The sequence below is a fragment of the Plecotus auritus genome, assembly GCF_963455305.1.
Source record: "Plecotus auritus genome assembly, chromosome: 3".
Classification (NCBI taxonomy): Eukaryota; Metazoa; Chordata; class Mammalia; order Chiroptera; family Vespertilionidae; genus Plecotus; species Plecotus auritus.
In genome coordinates, this window is record NC_137772.1 from 28,822,036 (window position 1) to 28,839,366 (window position 17,331).

The following is a 17,331-nucleotide window of genomic DNA, read 5'->3' on the forward strand; positions in this document are numbered from 1 at the left end:
TCTTTATTATATAGGATTATATAGGATGGGGCACAACTCAGGAATGTTTGGTTTGTGTTGAGGATCAGAATAATAAAAGTCTTTTATTTTAAAACTGATACACAAATTGACCTAAAGTTTTAATATGACTAAAAAACTTGTATTGAAATACACTAGCTATATACAATTGAAACCCTTGACTTCTAGCACATACGTATTTTACTAGGATAAAAATTCTGTTATTTAAGTCAACATTACTAAGAACCAAGTAGCCCAGATAGAAAATGTGTAGGAAAACTTGATATGCAGAAAGAACCAAATTCAAAGTACAGAAAAGACAGATTTAGGATTAAAAGGTATTCAAAGTTAGAAGTGCCTTCTTTTGCCTTAGCTGGTTTGGCTCAGTGGGTAGAGCGTCGGCCTGCGGACTGGAGGGTTCCAGGTTCGATTCCGGCTAAGGGCACATGCCTGGGTTGCATGCAGGCTCGATCCCCTGTAGGGGACATGCAGGAGGCAGCCAATCAGTGACTCTCTCTGATCATTGATGTTTCTATCTCTCTCTCCTTCTCCCTTCCTCTCTAAAATCAATAAAAATGTATTTAAAAAAAACAAACAAACAAGTGCCTTCTTTTGATTCTTGCATAGAGGGGTCTTGATTTCTCCCTGTCCCTCATAAAGAAAAGGAGGATAATGTTTAATTCCTTATTATATAAATGTAATTATTAATTGTTGCCACTTCATATTGAAATGCTTATTGTATCTCTTTGTTTCCAACCAGTTGAAGAAAACTACAGAGGAACTAAATGAAGCTTTGTCAGCCAAGGAAGAAATTGCTCAAAGATGCCATGAGTTGGATATGCAGGTAAGAGTTCTGTGCTGTGTACCACCTGTTTGAAATGTACCACTGTAAATACCACAAAACGTACTGTGTCCTGCCATAAGTACAGTTTGTCTACAATGCAACCCTAATTAAAGAAAAATAAAGGAAAACACATTTCTGGTTAAAGATAGACTGAGCAAATACATTAATTTCCTTTTCTGAATATTTAACCATCAGCTTGGTTATAAGTAGCATGACACACTACCAGTTTTCACCAATCTCTGAAAGCCAGAAGGCAGTTGGAAAAGTCCTGAATGGCTGAAAGGAGTAAAGAATCTAGTGGCCAAGAAGGGAAGGGCAGTCTACTGAAGCAGAACCCCAGGGACAGCACAGGTACAAGGGAAGGCTGAGTGAGGCTGCAACTAGAGGTTTTATGTAGAAGAGTTAAGTCCCATCAACCCTGTCACCCATTGCATATAAAATGACCTATAGCCAGCTTCCCAGCAGAGCCATCTTCTCCAAAGAATTTAAACAGAAGTATAGGGAGGTTAGATTGAGTATTAGTATTGCAGAGTGAGGTCCTTTTCATTTTTTTTTCTGGGTTCTCTAATTTACATAAAGGTCATTTTCTTGTAGATAAAGCCCTAAAGTGAAGCCTGTGGTCCCATATAGCTTCCAGTTACCCTTGCTGTTGACTAATTCTAAATGTGCGGGGAAACCTGCTTAACAAAAGATAAAAGGATCAAGATAAACCGGAAACTGGCCATAGAGGAAGTGGTGAAGTTTGAGGAGATTTTTCCCTTTTAATCTAATACTGCCAGTAAAATTAGTGATACTTTGTCTGTAAAATAAGGACAAGATGCTATTTTAAAAAAGGAAAACGTAGAGATCAAGAAACACTTAAGTAAACCTAAAATACAATTGTCAAAATAAAAATTCAGTAGAATAGTTAAAAGATAAAGTTGAAGAAATCTCTCACAAATAAAGAAAATAAGAAATAAAGTTATTTTTCTGGGATTACCTCAAAATGAGGGAGGTGGGGAGAGTGTGTCAAGGTATACATTAAACGTAATGGACCATGTTTTGATATTTGTTAAACCTGGATAATGGTTACAAAGGGGTGATAACATTTACACTAGAAGCATTTTACTCTGAAAAGCATAAGAGTTGATTATTGCTTTGATGCATATAGGAAGTAGTATAATCAAAGCACACAGGTTATATAGTAAATAATATTTAGTAATAATGTAAATGTTATCAATCAGATTTTAGAACTTATACATAAATGTTAAGAGTTATAATAAAAGTAGAGTTAATTAATTTTACAAGCAGAATATAAATATTATCTTTGAATAATAAAAAATTAAAGTTATACATTGGGATTGGCAAACTAAAACTTGCCATCTGTTTTTATAAATAAAGTTTTATTGTAGCACAGCTACACATTCATTGATGTATTGTGGCCGCTTTCATGCTACAATGACAGGTTGAGTACTTGCCACAGAGACTTACGTCTCTCAAAGCCTAAAATAGTCACTATTTGATTTTTTACAAAAACGTTTACCAATCCCTGGTGTTACTGTAACTCCAATTTTTTCCTTGACTCTACCTCCCTGCATGCACTGGCCCAGAGAAATGCATGAGCAGGAGTTTGCAGTATAGAAAGAGATAATTTAATACTGAATTGGCCAATATGGAGACTTATGCTCCAAAAATCCGACGCCCCGATGGCGTGTGGATTATAGATTATATGTATAGGACAAAATCACAAGACACCGTGGCTTAGAGATTTCAGGGTCATGCTGGGAACGGATTGGTCAGCAGCAAGGTAAAGGTAATAAATTATTTCTTCAGGTTTTGAGGACAGTGCTGAAGTCTTTTCCAGATCCCTGTTTGGTCTCATGGGAAAGTGGCCAGGCGGTCATTCCACCTTAATGCTCAGGAGCTGAAACATAACTTAGGTCAAGATATTATCTTCATCCTGCCAGAGGTCCAGACTATGACCATTAGTCAGGTCCGGCTCCTGTCTTCTGCTGCCTCAGGGTTTGCTGTTATTGGGGGAAAGGCTAAGTCTCTGAGGGGTATATATGGAAAGAGGGATATGATTTTGAGAGCTAGGATTTAAAACTAAATGTAATCAAAGTCATAGGGACCCTTGGTTTTATTGGTATAAACAGATTTCAAAGTGAATGGCAAGGTTGCAGAGAAGTTATGAGAAAAAAGAAGGGTAGCCCCTAATGGGGGGATGAGGATACATATGTAATACCTTAATCAATAAAGAAATTTTAAAAAAAAGGGTAGCCCTGTAACATGAACATGACCTCTAATGTAAACTTTCTGGCTTTTCAACATTTATAATTATTTTGTAGAGAAATGTTATTATGAAAGTAAAGGTATAGATGATAGAGATTGAGAAGGAAAATAGTGCAAGAGCAATGAGGGAAGGGGAGGGCCACTAATGTTCTTGTCTTTCCAAGAAGAGAGTTAAGAACCACTTCTGTGGGGCAACAGTCATTCCATGGCTGGCTCCTTCTTGTCATTCAATCTCAGCTCAAACCACCTGATTTATTTGTCATAAAATATTTACTGGGCACTTAGATGTGTCAAGTACTAAATTAGGCCTCCTTGAGAAGTCCTTCTGTGCTCAGCCAATCTAAAGTAATCATCCAGACTCTCATATTATTCTTTTTTATTTTTAATAAATCTTTATTGTTCAGATTATTACAGGTGTTCCTCTTTTTTTTCCCCCATAGCTCCCCTCCACCTGATTCCCCACCCCACACCATGCCCTTACCCCCCGCCACTGTCTTCATCCATAGGTGTAAGATTTTTGTCCAATCTCTTCCCGCACCCCTCACACCCCCTTCCCCCTGAGAATTGTCAGTCCACTCCCTTTCTATGTCCCTGATTCTATTATATTCACCAGTCCATTCTGTTCTTCAGATTTTTTATTCACTTGATTTTTAGATTCACTTGTTGGTAGGTGTGTATTTGATGTCATTTTGTTGTTCATAATTTTTATCTTTACCTTTTTCTTCTTCCTCTTCTTAAAGAATACCCTTCAGCATTTCATGTAATCCTGGTTTGGTGGTGATGAACTCCTTTAGCTTTTTCTTGTCTGTGAAGCTCTTTATCTGCCCTTCAATTCTGAATGATAGCTTTGCTGGGTAGAATAATCTTGGTTGTAGGTTCTTGCTGTTCATCACTTTGAATATTTCTTGCCACTCCCTTCTGGCCTGCATAGTTTCTGCTGAGAAATCAGCTGACAGTCGTATGGATACTCCCTTGTAGGTAACTAACTGTTTTCCTCTTGCTGCTTTCAAGATTCTCTTTGTCTTTTGCCCTTGGCATTTTAATTATGATGTGTCTTGGTGTGGTCCTCTTTGGATTCCTCTTGTATGGGGTTCTGTGTGCTTCCTGAACTTGTAAGTCTATTTCTTTCACCAGGTAGGGAAAGTTTTCTGTCATTATTTTTTCTAATAGGTTTTCAATATTTTGCTCTCTATCTTTTTCTGGCACCCCAAAAATTTTATGTTGGTACGCTGAAAGTTGTCCCAGAGGCTCCTTACACTATCTTCATATTTTTGGATTCTTTTTTCTTTTTGTTTTTCTGGTTGGGTGTTTTTTGTTTCCTCATATTTCAGATCTTTGGTTTGATTCTTGGGGTACATTGATCTACAGTTGAGTTTCTGTATATTCTTTATTTTAGACAGTGTATGCTTAATTTCTGACTGGTCCTTTTCCATTTTTTTTGGCATTCTCATTAAGATCCTTAAAGGTCTCACCAAGTTCCTCAGAGGTTTTTAGGAGATTCTTGAGTAACCTTATAAATGTGGTTCTGAACTCTATGTCGTCCAGTAGTTTGCTTTCCTCCATTTCTCTCATTCGTGACATGTTTCTTTGTCTCGCACTTTGGCTGCTTCCCTGTGTTGATGGAGTGGCTTTGTGTGGTAGGTGACCTATAGGGGCCAGTAGGTCAGCCTCCCCAATCACCTGAGGTGGACGCTCTTGGTACACCCCTTTGTGGGCTGAGTGCAAAGTCTTGGTGTAGTTAAGCCTTGATTGCTGTTGGTACACTGGGAGGAATTGACCTCCAGGCCAATTGGCTGTGAGGACCCCTGTGCCTATAATGGAAGAACTGCTGCGCTGGAGACACGCTTATGGTGCAGGACTTGTTTCAGTGGGGCTTTGGTGCTTACTGAGTCTGCCTCTTGAATGTGTCACTTATGGATGTGAGTAGTTGAAATCTGGTGTCGTCTCACACTGACCACTTAGGTACACTGGCTTCTGGATCTCCAATGGTGTGCAGGTCAGCTACTGTCTGCAGCCACCCAGCTGGAGCTACAGCGAGAACTACAGTTTTCTCCTCTTTGCTTGGGGTTTGGAGGTTTTGGAACTGTCTGACCTGGGCTGCAAGTTTGCTAGGTTAAGCTGCGATAGGGCAGCCCATTCATATGCTAAAGCCACTGCTTGGAGCTTGGGTGGGTTTGTAGGTTGTGTGGGGCGGGGTCTCAGGGGGTCACTAGGCTAGGGCGTGGCAAACTGCGATGGCTGCCAGTTAGCTGGCTCTGCGTCTCTGACCGCGTCCCTGTGCCCCGCGCCCCAGCGCAGTAAACAATTATTCTTGCACACAGCTCTGCAAGCAAGCCACCCTCCCTTTCCAACCCGATGGCAGACAGTCCAGCTTCTCCCCGTAAGAGTTTGGGTCCCCCATGTCTCCCCAGAAACTGGATTTCAGAGTAATCGGGGGCTTGTCTCCCTTCGGGTTGAAAAAAGCAACGCCTGCCGCCAGCTCGGATTGCGCGCCTCCGTACCTCAGCTTTTCAGTGCTTGTGCACGTCTCAATGCTGTTTTCTCTTTCCTTCTAGTTGTAGAACTTCCACTCAGCCAGCTTTCCCGTGGTTCTGGGTGATAGACGTTTTGTCTTTTAGTTGTAGTTTTGAAATTGTTGTGCGAGGCAGCAGTTTAGGTGTTTACCTACGCTGCCATCTTGGATCCTCTTTCATATTATTCTTATTTAACCCTCTGCATAGCACTTGTCACTCTCATTTTTGCATGAATTTATTAGTTTACTTAATATGTTTTTGTTTATATATTTAATGTGATTTGTTTTGAATATAAAACTATTCAGTGGAATAAGAACTTTCTCTGCTTTAATCATCACGGTATGCCTTGCACCAATAAAATTGCAACAGTGCCTCGTATGTAGTAGGCACACAATGAATATCTGAGTGAGTGAATTAATGGTGAGTAATTGAGTGAAATGAGTCAGTGAGTAGTTGTTTAAAATTGCAGAAGTGACCAGTGAAGGAGAATAGTGATATAACTATCTTTGTGGAAAGGAGAGGTGGCAGAAGTTGCTGTGATTTAACTTTTCAGAGGAAGAGTCACGAGATAATGTCTAAGGTTGATAAATAAAGAAATAGTGTTTTAAAACATATTATTAAGAGATGTAAACTAACAACTGAAAGCAATAGAATTTAAAATAGTTAAAACTAGTTGTCTCTTGCCCAGCTGACATGGCTCGGTGGTAGAATGTTGACCCATGAACCAGGAGGTCACCAGTTTGGATTCTGGTCTAAGCACGTGCCTAATAGCAGGCTTGATCCCCAGTGAGGGGCATGCCAATCAATGATTCTCTCCCATCATTGATGTTTCTCTCTCTCTCTCTCCCTCTCCCTTTCTCTCTCTGAAATCAATAAAAATTATTTTAAAAATTTCTTTAAAAACTAGTTGTCTCTTAGAAGTGGAAAATGTCAATAGGAAACTAGCTTTTCATTATAAGCCCCTTTGCCTTGTTTGATATTTTGCTTAAATCAAGTTTCTATATTATTTTTAATTAGTCTCCTTTTTCTGTGTTTGTGAAAAGGATTTCTGGTAAATATATTGAGTTAAAATATTTTAGCAACCTTTGCTAGTCTGATAAGTCTAGCATTAAAGTTTTAGCTTTTATAAACTGACCACATACCAGGTTATAAAGTAGTTCTTTTTTAAAAAAATATATTTTTATTGATTTCAGAGAGGAAGGGAGAGGGAGAGAGAGATAGAAACATCAATAATGAGAGAGGATCACTGATTGGCTACCTCCTACATGCTCCCTGCTGAAAATCTAGCCCACAACCCAGGCATATGCCCTTCCTGGGAATCGAACTGTGACCACCTGGTTCATAGGAGGTTGATGCTCAACCACTGAGCCACACCAGTCAGGCTATAAAGCAGTTCTTAACAAAATTTTAAAAAATCTGTGTCTTTAGATCATGCTTTGTGATAAAGATGCAATTAAAGTCAGAAATTAGTAGCAAAGAAATTAATTTTTAAAATTTAAAATTTTACGCCATAAACATTTATTTAAGAAAGAAGAATGAAAGAGCAGAAATGAATGAAATAGACCAATGGCATAGAATAGAGCTATAACTCTGTTCTGAGAAAAGACTTACACAACCCTGGTGGTGTGGCTCATTTGGTTGGAGCATCATCCCGAACACCAAAAGGTGGTGGTTCGATTCCTGGTCACTGTACATATCCAGGTTGTGGGTTCAATCTCTAGCTGGAGCACATGTGGGAGACAACCAATCAATGTTTTTCACTCACATGGATGTTTCTCTCTCTCTCTCTCTCTCTCTCTCGTTTCCTTTTCTGCTCTCCCCCTTCCTCTCTCTAAAATCAATAAAAAATAATTTCAAAAAAGACTCATTTATGGAAAGCTGATAAATTATAGAGCTGGCATTTCAGATTCATTCATTTATTCACTAGACTTTTACTGAGCACCTACTATGTACCATCCACTGCTCAAGTTACTGTAGATACAATGAAGGTGGGGGGGGATATAGAAAAATAGATAAAATGTTCCTACCCCCAAGGTGTTTATATTCTAGTAAGGAAGACAGACAGTAAATAAAAAATGTAGTTTTAAGTGATCATAAGTATTCTAGAGAAAAATAAAGCAGAGAAGATAGAATAGGGGATCCAGGATAGGAAGAGTTAGTAGTTTTAAATTGAGTAGTCAATACAGGTGCACCACAGAAGGTGACCTGGTAGTAAAATCCTAAAGAGGTTATGAGAACAAGCCTCCCAGATTTTCGGGGAAGAGCATTACAGGCTGAGCACAGGCCTGAGGTGGGAGCGTGGTGGTACATTCAGGAACAGCAGGATAGTGAGGGTGGCCGGAGTGGAAGGGAGTGTAGAGATCAGTCTGGAGAGGCCTTATAAGCTTTTGGAAAGACTTTGATTTTGAGTAAATGGGAAGTCATTGGAGGATTTTTCACGAAGTAGTCCTGTGATCTGTTTGTTTTAATGGAGTGTGCTTGTTTTGCTGTGTGGAGAATAGAATATAGGGAAAATAGGGCCAAATCAAGGAGACTAATTGAGTGGTCATTGCAGTAATCCAGGCAAAAAATTATGTTGGCTTAGGTCATCAAAATTTAGGGCTAGTGGTCCAAATGTGTTTGAAGGTAAAGCCAATGATATTTGCTGACAGATTGGATGTGGTGGAAAGATGTTAAGGCTTATGACTAAGCAATTGGAAGGATAGAGTTACCATTTACTGAGATGGGAAAGGCTGTGAAAGGACTGGGCAGGGGGTAATTAAGAGTTCAGCTTGGACAATTTAAATTAGAGATGCCTATTAGACATCCAAGTGGACATGATATCCTGGTCAGGGTTCTAGGCTAGAAATAGAAATGTGTAAGTTGTCAGTGAAAGGATGGTGTTTACAGCCATGAAACTGGAAGCCATGACTGTGTTTAGAAAAGAAAAGTGGTGGGGTACTCTAATAGCAGGGCAAATAAGATGGAGAAGAAAGATAAGGTAGACCAGTGAGTTGGTACAGAAACCAGGAGCAAGGTGTCCTGGAAGCCAAGTGAAGAAAATACTTCAACGAGGAGGATGTGATCGGTTGTGTCAAGTGTTCCTGGTAGAGTGCTGTGACCTGGAAGTCAGCGGGAGAGCAGTTCGGGTGGAAAGGTAGGGGCAGTATCCAACTAGAACGAGTTCAGAAGGCAATGGGGGATGGAGAGGGAGAATTAGAAATGGCAGGCAACTTTTGTTTTTATAGCTTTATTGAGAAATAATCCTAATATATAAAAACCCAGGGTACGTAACGACCAACCGAAGGCTCGACTGAATACCGTAAGTCAGTCTTGCAGTCAGTGCTGATTTGCCGTGGCGACCCAGCACTAACTGCCACTGGTGCAGGCACGGTGACCCAGCACTGACTGCCAAGGGGGCTGCGGATCAGGCCTGGAGAGAGGCAGGGTCTGATCTGCAGTCTCCGTGGCTGCTGTTACACAGCTGTTGTCTCTCTCTTTCTCTCCGGGCTTCGCCAGCAGCCGCACCTCTGTTTCTCGTTTCTCTCTGGGCCTCTGCAGGGGCTGCTGATCAGCCCCACCTCTCTGATCAGGCCCGGAGATAGGCCTGGAGACACTGACTGGCATAGAAACTGACCAATCAGAACCAAATCTGGGTGAACTGTGAGGAGCCAATGGCTGCCTAGAAGGCGGAGCTTTTGACGCTGACTGGCATAGAAACCGACCAATCAGAGCCAAATTGGCCGGCAGGGGAAGGCAGTTGGCGGTGAGATCAGGCTGGCAGGGGAGGGCAGTTGGGGGCAAGATCAGGTTGGCAGGGGAGGGCAGTTAGTGGTGATCAGGCTGGCAGAGGCAGTTAGGGGTGATCAGGCCAGCAGGGGAGAGCAGTTGGGGGTGAGATCAGGCTGACAGGGAAAGGCAGTTAGGGGTGATCAGGTCGGCTGGGGAGAGCAGTTAGGGGCGAGATAAGGCCGGCAGGGGAGGGCAGTTAGGGGTGATCAGGCCGGCAGGGGAGAGCAGTTAGGGGTGAGATCAGGCCGGCAGGGGAGGGCTGTTCGGGGCAAGATCAGGCCAGCAGGGTAGGGCAGTTAGGGGCAATCAGGCAGGCAGGCATAGGAGTTAGGGGCAATCAGGCAGGCAGGCAGAGGCAGTTAGGGGTGATCAGGCAAGCAGGCAGGTGAGCGGTTAGGAGCCAGCAGTCCCAGATTGCGAGAGGGATGTCCAACTGCAGGCCCACAGGGATCGGGTTTAAACCAGCAGTTGGACATTCTCCAAGGGGTCCCCAATTGGATAGGGTGCAGGCTGGGCTGAGGAGCCCCCCTCCGTGCACAAATTTCTTGCACTGGGCCACTAGTCTATATATATAAAAGCCTAAGCGACCATTACGACCAAACGACCAGCCAGTAGCTATGACACACACTGACCACCAGGGGCCAGATGCTCAGCACAGGAGCTGCCCCCTGCTGATCAGTGCACTCTCACAGCCAACCTCCCGTGGTCCCTCTCCCCCCCCCGCCCCGGCCTGCCAGCCCCCATCGGCCCTGATCGGGACTGGGCCAGATGGCTCCGATAGCCGGCCAGGCTGAAGGACCCCACCCGTGCACAAATTCATGCACCAGGCCTCTTGACATATAATAAACTACTCACCTTTAAAATGTACAAGTTTGATAGATGTTAACATATGTATGAACATGTAAAATCACCACAATCAATATAATGAACCCATAACCCTCCAAGTTTCTCGTGACTCTTTGTAATCCCCTTCCAGTCCCAAACTGCTTTTTGTCCCTATAAATTAGCTTGTGTCTTCTAGAATTTTATATAAAAGGAATCATACAGTGCATACTGTTGTGGTTTTTTTTGTTTGTTTTTGCTCATACTTCTTGCATTATTTTGAGATTTATTCATGTTGTCAGTATCAATAGTTAATTCTTTATTATTACAATAGTATTCAGTTGTATGATATACCACAATTTACTCATGCATTCACTCGCTGATGGACATTTGTGCTGTTTCCAGTTTTTCTTTATTGCACATGAAGATGCTATAAACATTTTTTTATAAATCTTTGCGTGGACACGTGGTTCTGTTTCTCTTAAATAAATACCTAGGGCAGTGGTCGGCAAACTCATTGGTCAATGGAGTGGCAAACCACAGCTCGCGAGTCGCATGTGGCTCGCGAGCCGCAGTTTGCTGACCACGGACATAGGGGTAGAATGGCTGGGTCATGTGGTAGTTGCATGTTTAATTTTTTAGGAAAATGCAAAACTATTTTATATGCTCACCAGAAATGTATGAGGCTTCCATTTGTGCACTCTGGTACAGCCAGTCTTTTTAATTTTAGCCATTGTAGTCAGAGTGTATTGGTGTAACATTGTGGTTTTAATTTGCATTTCCTAATGACTAATCATGAATATCTTTTTGTGTGCTTAATTGCCATCTATATATCCTTGCTTAACTGTCTTTTCAGATATATAAAATAATGAATTCTTGCTTACTCTTAATGTATTACTCTACTTGTGTAATATTCCAAAAGTAATGTTGAATGTTTTAAGTGAAGGTTGATTGTACTTTTTATTTATTTTATTATTTTTTTACTGTACTTTTTAAAAAACAGGTTTTAATTTATCATGGTAATTCATAGGTGATTATGCCAATGCCAGTGTCATTGGAAGAAATAACCGCTGTCTTCCTTTCTTCTAACAGGTTGCAGCATTGCAAGAGGAGAAAAGCAGCCTGTTGGCAGAGAATCAGGTATTAATGGAAAGACTTAATCAATCTGATTCTATAGAAGATCCTAACAGTCCAGCAGGAAGAAGGCATCTGCAGCTCCAAACTCAATTAGAACAACTCCAAGAAGAAACATTCAGGTAAAAGACCACTCACTAAAGTCTGATTTTTAAAAATTTGGTAACTATGTCTTAAAGTTAAGAATATAGTATTAGGACTTCTGGGTAGCTGCAGACCAAGGATGCTGTGTAATAAATAACTTTCCAAAAATCTTCCCACATGACCTGAAATAGCTTTACATCTAGGAACAATTCTATCAAAGCTACGCCTTCAATATTACCTGAACACAGAATCCCCAACTGAAATATAACTGTGAGTGAAAGGAAGAAAACAAACACCAGCCCCATCCCACACACCTGTCCTACCCCTATTCTGCCAGGCAAGAAAGGCAGACTGAGGAAAATATTAGAGGAACACAGAAGAACACTAGTGAAGGGGCCTATGGGTGAGTTGGAATAATCACCAAAAGGATTAAATTCACTCAAAATCTGAAATCATTTTTAAAACAAAAATGGAGATTAGACCACAAACTGCAGGGAACAAATTTCAAAGTAAGTGCATCTTCTTCTGTTTTTATATATATAGATAGAGAGATTTTTAGAGAGGGAGGAAGGGAGAGAAAGAAACATTGATATGAGAGCGGAACATCAATTTGCTGCCTCCTGCACGCCCCCACCGGGGATTGAGTTTGCAACCCTGGCATGTGCCCAGACCAGGAATCGAACCAGCAACCTTTTGGTGCACTGGACAGTGCTCAACAAACTGAGCCATACTGGCTAGGGCAGTGCATCTTCTTAATGGGCCTGATGCCATAAAAAGATACTGGAACTGAATTTAAAGAGATTGGTACTCTTTTGAGTACTCAGTTTAAAGAGACACAATACAAATGCCAAGTACATGATTTCTAGAGACAGATTTACTTAAAGGACAAACTGATTTAAAGGGACAGTCTTCTAAACACACCTGGGAGAGGAAAAGATCGAGAGTAATAAGGACGGGACCGATAGCACTTGGATAGTGAAAGAGAAAAGAAGAAAAGGAAAAACTTGGTGTCCTGCAACACAGAACAGAACCACAAAATTGAAGGGCTTAGCAGTACGATAAAAATACTATAATTTATTATAAATATGTTATGACCTGTTTCTTACCTAGAGGTAGATTTCCAGTGTTAAAATAGTAAGAGAAATTAAATATCAATTATATTTTTACTTTATCAACTAACTTAGTATGATAACCTATCCTGTATTATTCCTCAGTGAAATGTTTCTGGATTTTTATTTTCTTTTTGCCTTAACAGGAGAAAATTAAAAACTTTAGTCTTCTCAGAAACTGTAGAAACAATCCATCCCCTATGGTTTACATCAGCAGTTCAAAGTGTGGTCTGAGGGCCCCTGCAGGTTCACTGAGACCCTCTCAGAATCTTAGAGCTCTCTCTTTTCCAGCTACATGTCTGTGGAAAGCTACATTTCTTCAATATACTTCAGCCTGAAAACAGAAACAACAGATGAATGCAGAAACAGCTATGACAACCCACCTCTTTCATTAAGCCAGATTATTTCATTCACAAAAGTGTAAAACATTGCCACTTTTATCACTGTATTTTTTGTTTTAGGAAATTAGTTATTTTAAATAAATTATCTTGTCTGTATTAACATAATGGGTTGATTATATATCGATAGATAAAACCTATGTAAACAAAAGTTCTTTTGAATCTCAGTAATTTTAACACTATGAAGGGATTCTGAGACCAAAAACTTTGAGAATCCTTCATTTGCATCTTGACTTTCTAAGAATTGGTGGATGGTAAAATCTAAATATGATTTTTACCTTTTTGTTTCTAAATTGTGGCTAGTTTTTAAAAAATTATAGTTGATATACAATATTATATTAGTTTCAGGTGTACAACATAGTGATTCAACATTTATATCCCTTACAAAGTGATCATCACAGTAAGTCTAGTAACCATTTGTTACTGTACATAGTAATTATAATATTACTGACTATTCCCTATACTGTACCTTACATCCCTATGCCTTATTTTATAACTGGAAATTGGTCATTCTTAATCCTCTTCCCCTTTCAGTCCATTCCCCCACCTCCTCCCCTCTGGCAACCATTAGTTTGTTTTCTTTATGAGTTTGTTTCTGTTTTGATTTGTTCCTTTGTTTGCTTCTTTTTAAAGATTTCATAAATAGGTGAAATCAAATAGTACTTGTCTTCTCTCTCCTACGTAATTTAGTTAACATAATACTCTAGGTCCATTTATGTCCCAAACGGCAAGATTTCATTCCCTTTTATGGCTAAGTACTATTCCGTTGTGTATATATATATATATACACCACATCTTCTTTATCTATTCATCTTTCAAAAGATACTTCAGTTGCTTCCCTACTTGGTTGTTGTAAACAATGCTGCAGCGAACATAGGGGTGCATATATAATTTCAAATTATTGTTTTTGTTTTTTTTGAGTAAATACCCAGGAGTGGAATTGCTGAGTAATATGGTAATTCTATTTTTAATTTTTTGAGGAACCTCCACACTTTTTCATAGTTTACAATCCCATCAGCAGTACATGACAGTTCCTTTTTCTCCACACTTGTTCTATGTTTTTGGTATTTTTTTGACAATAGCCATTCTGACAGTGTGAGGTGATATCTCATTGTGGTTTTGATTTGCATTTCCCTGATAAATTAATTAGTGATGTTGAACATATTTTCATGTATCTGTTGGTCATCTGTATATCTTTAGAGAAGTGTCTATTCAGGTTCTCTGCCCATCTTTTAATTGGATTGTTATTTTTTTCTTACGTTGGGTTAAAATTATTTAATTGTCTATTTTGGTTATTAACCCCTTACTAATTATATAACTTACAAATATCTTTTTTTTTAATGTATTTTATTGATTTTTTACAGAGAGGAAGGGAGAGGGATAGAGAATTAGAAACATCGATGAGAGAGAAACATCGATCAGCTGCCTCCTGCACACCCGCCACTGGGGATGTGCCCGCAACCAAGGTACATGCCCCTGACTGGAATCCAACCTGGGACCCTTCAGTTCGCAGGCCGACGCTCCATCCACTGAGCCAAATCGGCCAGGGCTACAAATATCTTTTTCCATTCACTAGGTTACCTTTTCATCTTGTGGATAGTTTCCTTCACTGTGTAAAAACTTTTTAGTTTATCTAGTCTCATTTGTTTATTTTTTCTTTTGTTACCTTGGCCAAGGAAACATATCCAAAAAATATTGCTAAGACCAATGTCAAAGAGTTTACTGCATGTTTTCTTCTAGGAGTTTTATTGTTTTAGATCTTACAGTTAAGTCTTTCATCCATTTTTAGATTATTTTTTATATAGTGTGAGAAAGTGGTCTAGTTTCATTTTTTGCATGTAACTGTTTTTCCAACAAAATTTATTAAAGAGAATGTCTTCTCCCCATTGTGTATTCTTGCCTTCTCTGTCATAGATTAATTGACCATATAAGTGTGGATTTATTTCTGGATTTTCTATTCTGTTCCATTGATTAATGTGACTGTTTTTGGTGCAATTACCATACTGTTTTGGTTACTATAACTTTGTAGGATAGTTTGAAATCAGGGAGTGTGGTACCTCCAATTTTTTTCTCTCTCAACATTTATTTGACTATTCAGAGTCTTTTGTGGTTCCATATAAATTTTAGGGTTGTTTGTTTCAGTCCTGAGAAAAATGACATTGGTATTTTTGTAGGGATTGCATTGAATCAGTAGATTGCTTTTGGTAGTATGGACATTTTCACAATAATAATTCTTCTGATCCATGAGCACTGTTTATCCTTCCACTTATTTGTGTCTTTAATTTCTTTCATCAGTTTTCACCTTACAGTTTTCACAGTACAGATTTTTTACAACCTTGGTTAAATTGATTCCTAGGTATTTTTTGATGCAATTGTAAATGTGATGGTTTTATTTTGTTTTCTCTTTCAGATAGTTTGTTATTGGTGCATAGAAATGCAACAGATTTCTGAATATTAACTTTGTATCCTACAATTTTACTGAATTCATTTATTAGTTCTAATAGTTTTTGGTTATGGTTTTCTATATATAGTATGTCATCTGCAAATAGTGCCAATTTTGTTACTGTACAAAACAAAATTGTATAGCTTTATTTCTCTTTTTTGTCTGCTTTCTGTGGCTAGGACTCCAATACTCCATTAAATAAGAGTGGTGAGAGTGGGCATCTTTGTCTTGTTCCTGGTCTTAGAGAAGAAGATTTTTGCTTTTCATTGTTGAGTATGATGTTAGCTGTGGGTTTGTCATATATGACCTTTATTATGTTGAGGTATGTTCTTTTTCTACCCACTTTATTGAGTTTTTATTATAATTGGATGTTGGATTTCATCAAATGCTTTTACTGCATCTATCAATGATATGATTTTTATCTTTCATTGTGTTTATGTGGTATATCACCTGGGTTGGTTTGTGGATATTGAACCATACTTGCATCCCTCCACTAAATCCCACTTGGTCATGCTATATTATCTTTTTTATGTATTGCTGAATTCGTTTTGCTGATATTTTGGTTGAAGATTTTTGCATCTGTGTTCTTTAGGGATATTAGCCTGTAATTTTGTGTGTTTCTGTGTGTGTGTGTGTGTGTGTGTGTGTGTGTGTGCGTGCGCGCGTGTCTCATTTTTGTATCAATGTAGTGCTAGCCTTGTAGAATGAGTTAAGGAGCTTTTCCTCTTTTTCAATCATTTTTTTTGAATAGTTAAGAAGGATAAGTATTGATTCTTCTTTGAATGCTTGGTAGAATTTACCTGTGAGCTTGTCTGACCCTGGTCTTCTGTTTGTTGGGAGTTTTTTGATTATTGGTTCAATTTCATTTCTAATATAATTGCTCTGTTTGGGTTTTCTGTTTCTGATTTAGTCTTTGAAGATTATATGGGTCTAGAAATTTATCCATTTCTTCTATGTTGTCAAATTTGTTGGCATATAATTGTTCATAGTATCCTCTTATAATTTTTGTATTCCTGTGGTATTGGTTGTCACTTCTCTTTCATTTATATGATTTTATTTATTTGGGCCCTCTCTTTCTTAATAAGTCTGGCTAAAGGTTTATCAATTTTGTTTATCTTTTCAAAGAACCAACTCTTAGTTTCATTGATCAAAGAAGATGCTTTGTATGGTTTCAGTCTTGTTAAATTTGCTGAGAGTAGTTTTGTGGCCTACAATGTGGTCTATCTTGGAAAATGGTCCATGTGCACCCGAGGCGGGGGCGGGGGGAGTGTATTTTGCTGTTTATTAAGTCTTTCTGGTTCAAGGTGTCATTTAAGGCCACTGTTTCCATGTTGATTTTCTGTCTGGCTGACCTCCCTACTGATAAGATATGTTAAAGTCCACTATTATGATTGTAGTACTACCAATTTCTCCTTTTATGTCCATTAATAATTGCTTTAGATATTTAGACACTCCTACATTGGTTGCATTGTTATTTAGAAGTTATATCCTCTTGGATTGGTCCCTTTATCATTATGCAATGCTTTTTGTCTATTGTTACAGTCTTTGTTTTAAAGTCTACTTTATTTGATATAAGTATTGCTATGCCAGCTTTCTTTTTGTTTCCATTTACATGGAATATCTTTTCCATCCCTTCACTTGCAGTCTCTGTGTGTCTTTCAATCTGAAGTGAGTCTCTTATTGGAAAAATATCCACAGGTCTTGTTTTTGTTTTATCTCTTTAGCCACTTTGTCTTTTGATTGAAGCATTTAGTACATTTACATTTAAAGTAATTATGAATGTATATACTTATTGTCATTTTATTAATTATTTCCTGATTTCTTTGTAGTTCTCTATTCCTTTCTTGTTCTCCTCCTCTTTTCTTGTACATTGATGATTTTCATTAGTGATTTATTTGGGTATCTTTTTCTTCATTTTTTTTTGTGTGTGTGTGTGTGTGTGTGT

At 38.9% G+C, this 17,331-nt stretch overlaps 1 protein-coding gene across 1 annotated transcript in view; it reads left to right on the forward strand.

Moving 5' to 3' along the window:
- The window catches only part of HOOK3 (hook microtubule tethering protein 3), a 95,688-nt gene that overhangs the window by 25,740 nt on the left and 52,617 nt on the right, over positions 1-17,331 (forward strand). The window contains exons 8-9 of the mRNA XM_080659325.1: positions 758-841; positions 11,311-11,474. Of these exons, the coding sequence (XP_080515451.1) occupies positions 758-841; positions 11,311-11,474 (248 nt within the window). The remainder of the gene's footprint in view (positions 1-757; positions 842-11,310; positions 11,475-17,331) is intronic.